The sequence below is a fragment of the Lissotriton helveticus genome, chromosome 1_1 (assembly GCF_964261635.1).
Source record: "Lissotriton helveticus chromosome 1_1, aLisHel1.1, whole genome shotgun sequence".
NCBI classification, from domain to species: domain Eukaryota; kingdom Metazoa; phylum Chordata; class Amphibia; order Caudata; family Salamandridae; genus Lissotriton; species Lissotriton helveticus.
This window is the reverse complement of record NC_136057.1, coordinates 1,688,636,471-1,688,648,480: the sequence shown is the minus strand read 5'-3', so window position 1 is coordinate 1,688,648,480 and position 12,010 is coordinate 1,688,636,471. Positions and strand designations below refer to the sequence as shown.

Genomic DNA, 12,010 nt, shown 5'->3' with positions numbered 1-12,010 from the left:
CCCTCCTAGAGCGGCGCATGCGCGCTGCCTAGGCTAGACCTAAAAAGAGGGGCGTACCCACCGACATGCCTTCATGCAGACAAACAAAAGACATCCAGGCACATACATATAGGGCAACACACTTACAGTCATTCGTGCACGCAAAGAAGCATACATGCAAGCCCTGTTCACAAAGACTGAAACTGGGGCAGGGGGAAAAATTCTCATGCATATAGTGAAAGACAGAGACTGGAAGACGCCAACTCTCGTTAATCGGGAGACACTCATAAACACGAATATCGGTGTCTGTCAGACCGCGAATCTGGGTTTTAGGGAGGGGGCGCGTCGACATAAGACGCGCCCCCTCCTTGAGCATCTTCAGAAAGACACGCGAAACCTGGCTTTTCGGCTGAACGGAGCTGCTCAAATCCCTCCCCCCCCCCCTCAGTGCCTTGAGACCCTTGCAGGTGAGTAGTGCGCTTACAATCCCCTGATTGATTGAGGATTTGATGCTGGGATGAAGAGAAACTGTCACTGGGAACCCCTGGAGGCGGGAAACACTGTCACAAGAAAACAAAGAGAGGTACTGACAGTTCTAGATAAATTCCCACTGGGACAGAGAGTGAGGCACTGGGGTTTGGCAGCACTGCAGCAATGGACTGGAAGACACACGAAGAAGCCGTGAGTGGAATAAGGATTCACCAGCTCTAGGGCAGGGAGGCCACAACTCCAGAGACAGACAGACAGCCACTGGGAAAGAGAGACGCAAGGCAGAGAGTCACAGAAAGTGGGACAAGAAAACACTGACAACGAGGACTTGTAGACACCCACACTCGCATCAAGACAAAGATTAGGGGGGAGATAAAAACATGAGAAAAGGGAGACATCAACAATAGGGACAGTGAGACGCCGGCACTGGTGGAATGAAGACATAGATACTGGGGACAGGAAAAATATGGACTGGGGACAGTGAGACATAACCCGACTGTAAGGAAGTGAAAGAGAGAAATTGGCAGACAATGTCAGTGGGAGACTTTCAGAGGGGGAGACATTGATCCTAGAATCTTCAAGACACTGGTTCCTGAACTGAGCCACACCAGCACTGGGGATTGGGACACTCTGGTTGTGAACACAAAAAAAATAGCTTATGGGACCCTAGAAATATTTGCATTTGGACATGATAACACCAAGACCCAGTAATGGGAAATGACACTGGTGAATACTGACATGGAATACAGTGACACAGGCAACAAGGAGATACCAACATAGGGGAATGAGAAAGATTCATACTGATTAAGACAGGGAGACATATATATACTGCAAGAGGGAGACACTAGGTATATAGTCACATCGCATGGTGACTTCAGAACTCTGTTCCAAGCCACCCTCATATGTACAAATTCATCCCTTCCAGCCCTACAGCCACAGTCTTATTGAGATTCCACCCTAATAGCAGGGCCAGGCACTGAAAGGAGGGTGCTGGGTGCATCTTTGGCCTCGCTATATTTTAGTCTAGGCACAGTTTCCGGTGTCATCCCCTAGGTAGCTCTGATGTCATATGTCGTGAATGGAAATGGCTTTGGTACAGATCTTACTGCTACACTTGAGTTAGCTATACTTTACTATGATTGACAGCCACGGCCTGGGGTTGAGGGTTGGCTTTTTTTTAGTATACAATTGTATTGGCAGTCCACTTTCCTGTCCTGCTTTCCTTACTTGTGGCAGTTGGTCCTGTAAAGCATTATAAGTTAATGCTTTGCAGGGCGGCATGTGGCAGAACACGAACAATGTTATTTACTGTGTAATAAAACGTTAGCATACCTTTTCAATTAGAAATATGTCTGTCTAAGTGGGCAAGTTTCTCATGTACAAAAGCTGCCATCATGTGTAAGATCCCCTGGTCGCCAATGCTGTTGGCTTTGTAGAAAGAGGTGGTAAAAGGTTGGGGTGCTTGAACACTGCATCGATGATTAAGCCCTCAGAGAACACGTGGCACCACTTCTCACACCCTCTCAAACTCCTTCTTTTCCAGAGCGGGGGACAGAATAGCAGTGATTGACGACTCCAATGAAGAATGGTGGCGGGTAAGCAATTGTACTTCTAAATCCAAGACTCTACACCAGGTGATTGGATATCTAGGAACATTGGTGAGGAGGGAATGGTGTATGAGGCGTCGCTGCCCAGAATGACTAGTAGGTCACAAGAAGGGCAAATGTCCAAGCGCTCCAGTGGTGGACAAGGACGTCAAAGCTGCCGTACACAATGTCCTCCACCTCCTAATACAACCAAAAGGGCAAGACCCTCAGGAAAGTGGGGAGATAATAACAGTGAGGCAGGATAACTTGCATTCTCAAAGGAGGACAGAAGTCTAAGAACTTACCCATGAGCGTGGGGTTCGCCAGTGGAGGTGCGTAGCTTATCACTTTGTCAGATAACCAGGTTAACCCGCTACAGTTGCCCATTATTCCATATATACAGATCATCAGGCATTGACATAAAGAATGTCATGCTATGATATATCTTGTGCATTTGTACAGCACATTTCTAGCACTTCCATGACCCCCTTGGCCACGTGGACCTTACGGCTCTGAAATTCTCCTTAATTGGAGGCAAACTGGTCTGTTGACTTTGAATTTAATTGTCTGTCTTGTTGTTTAGACATGAACCATATGGGCCACTGGCCTGTAAGATTACGGTAGACTAACTAATTGTTTAGTTACTTATTATATTGGATAATGGCTGGCCAGATCCTATTATGGATGTATGTAGAGCATTATGTATATGGGTGTGAGTGCTAAAGGATTTAGATTCTTTCTATCATGCCGCTGGTGTGCACGGTTGTCCATCGCCTCACTTGGGGTGGCTGTTGTGTTCGGAGTCATCTTCAGTGATTATCTGCCTTTGATGTAATGTTGCTTGTGTGATTGTTGGTGTGGTATGTTTGTTAACTTTTTCTAGATGGTTGAAAAATAATGTCCTGAACTATCGCAGAAATCTCATGCACATCTTCCTTGAAAATATCACTTTACTAACCGCTTAAACAGCTATGTTTATTTGTTTAAAAAAAAACCTCTTGTGTGTTCATTTTTCTCCATATCTTGATTAGAAGAAGCTGCGCAGGGCCATATTGAATTCATCCCAAGTGCATTCTCAAGATGAATTTGTCATCCAGGTTCCCTACACTTCGAAGTAGCTGCAGGCTTGCAGAAGGTTTATTTCCACGAGGATTTTGCAATCAAGGGTGCAGAATTAGCTCAAAGTGTTTGTCATGCCATGAGCTCCTCTATGAGGAATGAATTGTGCCCTCTTTTTAGACTTTGTACCAGGGCTTCTTTCTCCTTTCTATGGCTTTAGATAATCACTCCTATCTTCTCGTGGCATGTGTGTCTCTCTCTTTTGCCCCTGAGTGGTTTTATACACCTGTTATATTGCTTTTTGAGTGTCTTGTGGTAGAGGCAGGAGTCTTTGGGGACCTCGGTGCATCCAAACAGAAGGATAAATGTGTCAGACAGCTTGCACATCAAGATGCACAGGGAGTTGGCCGGCCAGGTGGACAGGATAGCAGAGTTGTAGTTGCTTAATAGAACAGAACATAAGTTTATGTTCTGAGCCGTGTAGTTGATCGAAGAGCTTGTGAAGTGTGACGTAATTCAAAAGGCTTCTATCAAGACGTCTTAAAGAAGTGAGCCCCAGATCCCCCCCATCCTGCCTTCAAATCTTGTGCATTTATTTGTTGTTGCAAAAGGATGCCATGTGGACTGATCTAAGGAAGTGATCTGAGTGTAGATGAATTACAAAATGGGGGATGTACTTTGGGCCTTTTCTCTATGATGTCCTGTGAATATTGGGTAGAATGCCATCTGCATCGCTTGACAAAGCTGTGCCACCCTGCACTATTTGGTTCTTCTTGCTTACCTTATGTTTATCAGTCAGTGAACTTGACAATGCTGGCTGGGAATCGACCTTTCGGAGTGCTACTCACTCACCTATGCTGTATCAGATCAATTTCCTACGAGTTGCTGAAGTAAGTCTTAAATGCTCGACCTTGCTACCCTTGGCGACTAAAGTGCCCACAATCAATAACTTTGTTATCCAATAATATTGGTGGCCTTCGGACCCCAATGCAAAGGACAGTGGGCCTGATTCACAAAAGTAATCTGAGACAAAATCCTAACTTTACGACTTTCAGTATTCACAAAAGTCATTTAGGAGTAGTAAAGTTAGTTACTACTCCTAAATGCCTTTTGTGAATACCGAAAGTCGTATAGTTAGAATTTTGTCTCAGATTACTTTTGTGAATGGGGCTCAGTATTTCTACAGGAAACTTTCCAGTGACTGACGAAAATCTTGACCCTGTTCAAAAGGCTGCACAAGACCAGTTGTATAAGCCTCGGTCATATGATGATAAACTTAGTGTTAGAGTTTAAAGCAGAAGTTGTGTGATTGGATAATTCCAGCCCCAAATTATTATTTATGTCTGATTCCGAGCCAATTCCAGTAGCAAAAGTTTTTGAGGTGCAAACCCAGTTTAGCAAATTATTGTTCTGTTGACATATTCTGGTTTCTTGCCCAAAATAGGTTGAGATTTCTATAATAACCAGTATACGTTTAATGCATTTTTCTTGCTCTAATCCAGCAGCAGAGAAATATTTCGAATGAGTTGTATAAAGCATTTTGAAACTTGATCTGAATCTCGGGAAAATGCCAAAGGGGATGATGGATGGAGCGTTTGAGCAAATCAAAAACTCAACCCCAGTCAACTGATCTGGGTTCAATCCATCACCATTCTTTAGCTCACTCCACCACCCCAGTTCAGACATGGCCATATGCAAATCAGTCTGACCCTGTGCTTAATGGGAACAGTCCAGCCCGAACTGCCAAGCCATGTCTTCCCTGGACCGGAAACGAGCATCCTGGGACTGGGTTCAGATTCATAATCCTCATCAGCCAGGCTATCTTGAATCCAGTGGTAGAGTGAGCAAGGGACCCACGTCTGCGCATACCCTGCCAACTTAGGGCGAACAAAGCGATACCAAAGGGGATGATGGACAGAGGGTTTGAGCAAATCAAAACAATCACCCCCAGTCAACTGATCTGGGTTTAATCCATCACCATTCTTTAGCTCACTCCACCACCCCAGTTCAGACATGGCCATATGCAAATCAGTCTGACCCTGTGCTTCATGGGAACAGTCCAGCCCGAACTGCCAAGCCATGTCTTCCCTGGACCGGAAACGGGCATCCTGGGACTGGGTTCAGATTCATAATCCTCATCAGACAGGCTATCTTGAATCCAGTGGTGGAGTGAGAAAGGGACCCACGTCTGGCCATACCCTGCCAACTTAGGGGCAAACAAAGTGAAAATACAGCTTAACGCTGGGGATGGCATTTTCAGAGGGTTCCATGCATGTGGTCCATGGCAACCAGCTTTGTTGATCCTTTAAGAAAGCCCACACGGATTATTTCTATTTACCCGCATTTAGGGCCGTGTTATGAGTCCTGTTGTAACTCCCCAGATTCTGTGTGCTTCACCCAGACATTTCTGCTGCAGGTGAAACTCAAGGGAAACATGGGGAATTACTGACATACTCTGGTATGATAGACTTGCTCCCTTTAGTAATCCTCATATCTGAGGTTACCCTCAGGATGCAATTCAGAATCCTCTGGTATCACCCTGGTCTTCCAGATACCAATGATATCAGTAACTTTGAGGGGAAGTTAGTAGGTGCCAGGCCATTTAGGGCAGGTTTTAATGTCTTTCTCTGCTCTATTTGACTTCAAGCATCTATCCCCATGTGGGTCATCCATGCCTTTCCTTTGCAAGTCTACTTTTTCCTTTATCTGTTGAAGTTTGCCCCACTATGTTTTCCACTTATGGATTACTGCTACCTCTTGCTCTCATGTGGTGCTTTGATTCTCTCTATCGTCCATGATAGAATTTCTTTTTTTGTCTGATGTTGTGGTTTGCATGTCTATCTCGTATCGACCAGTGGATTGTCTACAAAGCTCTTCCTCAGATGCCTGTTTCTCTCTATGAAGAGATCATCGTAATACCTCGCTATCATCTAAGCCAGTTTATATTCTTAATTTCTCTTCTGCCAGTCTGCAGATGCCTCTCTCTGTGCCTGCTACTTGCGGCCTTGTCTCTTGGTCTCCATCTTACCTTCTCACCTGTCTTCTCTTTTCCTTTCTAGGGTAAAATCGGGGAGAAGGTGGGTTACTTTCCGGCCAACTTCATCATCAGAGTGCGGGCTGGGGAGAGAGTCTACAAAGTCACACGATCCTTCGTTGGAAATAAGGAAATAGGGCAGATCACCTTGAAGAAAGACCAGGTGTGTACCCCTTCCTCATCACTTTCAGCTGCACTTCTGGTATTTTGAATCCAGTTTCTTTTAGACTCGTATTGCTGTTTCGCAAGTGTTGTTATTACTCGATATTCTAGGTTCCCTGGCATTTGGTGAAGCCGGTGTTGTTCTTGTACACCCAAGAGCGAGTGGCAGCGTTTTGCCATGTTTAGCTCTTCTTTATTCCAGAAGTGGTAATTTTAGGTCATGTAGATAGTGGAACCTCTAGTACTTGTTCAAGTGTATAGCTGTGTACCTTCCGACTTCAAGCCCAACGCTCAATTATTTTTCTGCCAGAATTCTAGTAGTATCTGCCTTCTCTGCTTACCTTTGACAAACGAGTCATTGGTTGTATCTCAAAGATGGTGGATGAACTGCCAGGCGCTCACGGGGTTTCTCTGGCTAAAGGTGAGGATGTGTATCTGCTCCTGTGGAAACACAGAATTGCCTTTACCAACTGAATGGTGTGGTGTCAAAATCGAGACTTTAACATACTGACCTACAACAATATGGACTTCTGGATGCATAGTATTATCAAGATATGGAGATGGGAAGTTAGAATATTACCTCTATACTACCATATGTATGCTTGCCTTGGCGCAAGGGCGTAGAGAAGCCCCCGCTATGCCAGCTTAAGCGGGGGTGCCTGAGACATAACATTTTAACGGTCCTTCTTAATTTTCATTTTTGGCTTGCACTTCATTGCAAGGCAGATAGAAATACCTATAAATGACAGTGGTACAACTGTGGGATGGGAAAGGGGTGAAGTAGTTCAAAAAAACTTAAAATGGTGACAGAATGAAAGAGAATTTTTTTAAATATAAACTAAAAAAATAAGCTAGAGGCAAATACCATGAAATAGCTTGAAGGAAGGAAAGAAAAACTCAAATAAGAGCAGAAATAAGAAAAGTTCAAAGGAAGTGGAATTGAACATAGGCCCAAAAGAAAAATGGAAAGAAGCAGGGAAAGACAGAGAGGGAAAAAGAATGGGAGGGGAAAGAAAAGAATGAAACTTGGAAAAAGGGGTAGCAGGAAGAAACAAAGAAATAAAAATGGGAGGAGAGAAATAAAGGAAAGCTGAAAATAGAATGAAACACTGGAAAGAAGAAATGAGAGACGGGTGGAAGGTCGGAGAAATAAATAAATAAAGATTTAGTAAATGGAAGGAATTCAAGTAGAAAGAGAAATGAGAGAGGGGCAAAGGAAGAACAGGAGAGGATAGAAAGGAAGTAACAAGAATGTGTGAATGGGACTAAAGAGAGCAAAGACGGAAAGCAGGAAGAAAAATTAAACATGAATTTAAAGAAGGACAGGAAGCTCAAGGGTAACTGAAAGAAGAATGAACAAAACGAAAGATAGACAAATGGAATTGGGAGAATGAAAAGGGAGGAAATAAATAGAAAGTAGAGAAGAAAGACGGAGAGAAAAAGGAAAGAATACATCAAAGAAAGAAAGAAGTCAGTGCTGGTAAATGTGCATTTTTTTGGACACATTCTTTTCAAATCATGCTGTAAAATGCACCATTCTGAAGCTTTTTCCTCTGGGCAACAATATCCACTATCTCCTTAATAGAAAGGGTCGGGATCGATCACTTTGCTAGGACGTTTCATTCCATGTGGCTGAAAGTGGGGGGTATTTTATTTTTCTGGCTACTCCCTTGACGATCTAGTGTGCAGGTTGATACTGTGAAGTGCATATCGTTACTGCTCACATTTTTTCTGTGGTCAATATTTTGATTTCAGCCCCAAATTGCCATTAACAGCATCAAAAACAAAATAGCCCACAGAGGGTAAGGCCCACGAGGCACCAGGGTCTTCCTCCTTGATGGGGCACGCAGCACGGGTTGGTGACAGTGGCACCCGTCGTTTTGCATTCTGCAGTTTGTGCACGGTCATCACAAGATTGCCCTACCTAGAATGCCCCAAGAGCCACCACATAGTGTGTATGAGAACATTTTTGCACATGAGATCAAGCCCAAACCTTCAGAATTCCACAGCCAAAGGTACATTTCCAACCATTCTATGCTCAGCAGTTCTCTCAGTAAGAACGGGATCACCCACGGGTTGGTCCAGGTTTGTTACCGCAGAGGAAGGGGCAGGCGGAACTGCCGTCATCTCAGTTATGTTCTTGGAGGCGCATTTTGCACCTACTTCATTGAAGGTTCTTACTTAGGAGGGCCCTTGCCTGTAGAAAAATCTGGCAACAGCCAGTTGTGGTCCCAGACAATCCAGTATGGGATGGTTTGACTTTCTTCGGCACACTTTCTCTAGCCAAAATGCACTGACGCCCGAAGCAGGAGAGGCCTGGCTGAAGATAACCGTGTGGAGCTTACTGAAATTAGCGGCCATTGTACTATTATAAGTAGCTCAAAAGAATTGCAGATTATATTGCTTCATGTCACAGCGCAACACCTTCCTGAAATGTCACCGAGGGTGGTCTGTGAGCATATCAAATTATGGGAAGTGCTAAATGCCCATGCCAGAAAGTCTTCCTACATGATCCCTATAAAACACAGATCTACATTTACTTGCCACAGTATTGTGGATGTGTGTGATGGAGAAAATCTTTGGGATGATATTCTAGTATCCTGGGTGGAGCACTCAATAAATGACTGTTTCCTAAGGTCCAGGGCTGAGCGTTTCAATGCTAGCCGTCAATCCGGAAAAGCAGGAGCTCCTGAAAACAATTAGGATAAAGCTGACGTCATGGAGTGATGATTGGCAAGGACTGTGGCCGTTGAGTTCCTGATCAATTGTTTGACAAGTGTTTGGGTAATAAGGAGCATGCATGCAAGTGTGGCTCGCTGTATGTGTGGCTGTTGATCTGAGTAAGTGTGGGTGGGTGGGGTGCTTGGTGCTTTGGTGCAGCAGGAGTGGTGGGAGTAGGGTGTGGGGATGCATGAAAATTTGCAGGAGGCATACGAGAGCAGCAGTGTTGTTTGGTTTTGTAGTAGGGCAACAATCAGCAGCCAGAGTTGACATTGTGAAGGACTGCAGCAGGGTAGTGGTGGGTGGACAGAGGTGGGAAGACCAGGGTTCCTGGTATTGGATGTGGTCCAGGCGCTGACTGGCTTGCCTTTGGTGCGTCTACGCTGCTGCCTTCATTAAGTAGGTCTTGGGAGGGTAAGGATTACAGTGGGTGGAGGACAGAGGGGGGAAGGAGGTGTGAAGTTCAGTTTCCCAATAATCCAAGAAGTGTATTAATATTGATAATCAGGCAATTTCCCTCACTTTCTCAGGAAGCTGTACTATCTTGCAAGTGAAAGCTTTGGTCACACTGGGAGGTTTTCCTCCAACATATTGACAATCTGTCTCCAGCCTCCCTCCCAATAATATGCACACAACACGTAATGCCCGGTTGACTTTTGTAGTCATCCTAAACTTTAGCAAGAAGGCATTAAGTCCTGACATTGCAATCTCTCGAACACCCCACGTTGCCAGAGTTGAGGTGAGATGAATGGAAGTTGAAGTCTGTAGAGGTAAGACATGCATTTTGATACTTGTTAAGAAAACATGGACTTGGGAGATTTCTGGGAATGGCAAACAGGTAATCTTAATGCTAAATGTTAAATCTTCCCCCAAGTATAAACAAGCACTTCAAATGCTGAATATATGATTGTAGTTAAGTGACCTGTTCTCCTCTCTTTTCCATAGATTGTAGTCCAGAAAGGTGAAGAGGTCAACGGCTACATTAAAGTCTTGACAGGACGTAAAGTTGGGTTGTTCCCTGTCGACTTCCTGCAAGAGATTGTCTGAGGGGTCAGGGAGAAGAATGGAGGATTTGAAGCTCAGTGGTGCCAAAGAATGAGAGTCGTGACGGATTCCTCCTCTACGAAGGAGAAGTGTCCCTTGTGAACCAACATCTACTTTGCATGGAGTCCTCTTTCGTCTTACGAGAATAAAAATGAAAAAAAAAATAAGTAAAGACAGAAACTGAGAACTTGTGCTGCTGACCCCGGTGTGTGCAGCGATGTCCCGACTCAACCCTGCTGGGTAGTACAGGAGAGCCGGATTGTAGGACTAATACATGGAATGCAGAATATTGTCTCAGATTACACTGGAATAGAATGAAGATGGCCTGATCTGTTGACATCAACAAAGGAGAGCCTCTACGAAATGTAGGGCTGGTGTTTCTCCATCAGTGACCTAGTGTGCCCGGATGGTACCCTATTTCATCACGAAGCGATGTCCCTCTTTGGTGGAGATTCAATTATATGTGAAGTTGGAGTCTTCGACTTTGGTTTTCCGAAGGATAAGTACAGGTTTCTCAACCAAGACATGGCTTTAAGTCAACCTCGGGATGAAACTAATGTGAGGCTCGCAAGGTGTGGGTGGAAAATTAAAGACTGCTGAATGCAAGTTAAAATACCTGACATGCTTTCTTCATTGCAAACCTGCTACTCTCACTCTCAAAACAAAGGTTTTCTACAAATGACAAAGAAAGTTTGGAAAATTAATATTGTGTGTTTTCTTCTCATTTACGCCAAGCACTTCCTGATTTGGTGCCCCTTTCGATCTAAATATATGTTTGAGACACTCAGCACAAAAAGACCTTTTGGAATTAAAAACTCACATGAAAAACCCATGTTGAACTGCATTGTGTGAATAAGGAGTTGAGGTGGGACTGAGTGGGTATTTTGGGGTTGGAGAGTGCCCTGCCGGCCAAATGAAGGCCACTTTCAGAAGACATTGGATCGACATTTTTTTGTTCACGGGAGTGGTCTTGACCACCTTTTGCTGATCGAATGGTGCCATTCTTCATTTTGTCCTTAGATGTTGCTTGACCAGATCCAATCAAGTTAGACAATGTATCAGAAAAGTGACCACTTTTGGAGGTTCCTAAAAAACTTTACCATAACACATGCTAACCCCTCTTCTAACATATTGAACTCTGCACAAACTGTAAAAGGAACCCACTGCTTCCAGGTAGGAGAGACTGGTACTTTGAGCACACCAGCATCTGCTGGCTGCTTTAAGTATAGAGATGGGTTTTTGCAGGTAATGGACTAGGCTCTGAACCTAGTTAGTGAGGAGTTGAAATCCCACTTCATTGTCTTATATCACTGTTAGTTTCTTGAAGTCAGCCCTGTATAAACGGAGAATCATTTAGAGCTTCTAGTAAAAGAGATTTTTGAGGTGTATTTCTAAATATATTTATTGAGGAGTAGTAGATTGCGAAGGGCCAAGATGAGGCCCCAAGAGAATTCATTTAGTCGCCTTGTGTGGTGAGTGCATACATATGTGCACAGCTTTGCAGTTATTTCTTAGACCGCCATCATACCTTCATACAAGAATTTCTGTGAGTCGTCCTAGAGCTTCTTGCGCTATTCATATTGCTCATCCTAACAGTGCAGATCATAAAGCAATGTTTTTAATAAAAAGCCATAGCGCAGAGTACTGTTTCTCTCCCTCATTTGTTTTAGTAGCTGTTGAGCAACTAGTGGAAGGAGCCCTTTCCAACTGGCATGGACTCATGTAGCTCCATTCATCGGCGATCACGAATAATGCAGGTTGGTAGTCTGTAGGACGGCACCTTATTTTATTTGCCGCTCCTCATTACTACATGTGTTTCTTGAAAATTCCACTCGATGTATGAGTTTTTAAAAGTTCAACTCCATATGGTCTCTGACCGCACTCATTTTAAAACCGTTTCCTGTAATTCTAATTATGCTGGGTGTTCATCTTTCTC

The 12,010-nt window shown here is 44.1% G+C and overlaps 1 protein-coding gene across 3 annotated transcripts in view; it reads left to right on the top strand.

Annotated features, from left to right (window-relative positions):
• The window catches only part of STAC3 (SH3 and cysteine rich domain 3), a 187,136-nt gene extending 175,421 nt beyond the window's left edge, over positions 1–11,715 (top strand). For all 3 annotated transcript variants that reach the window (XM_078688976.1, XM_078688979.1, XM_078688977.1), the window contains 3 exons: positions 2,012–2,063; positions 6,173–6,310; positions 9,976–11,715. In XM_078688976.1, coding sequence (XP_078545102.1) covers positions 2,012–2,063; positions 6,173–6,310; positions 9,976–10,077 — 292 coding nt within the window. In that variant the 3' untranslated portion in view covers positions 10,078–11,715. The remainder of the gene's footprint in view (positions 1–2,011; positions 2,064–6,172; positions 6,311–9,975) is intronic.
• Positions 11,716–12,010: the final 295 nt, after the last annotated feature.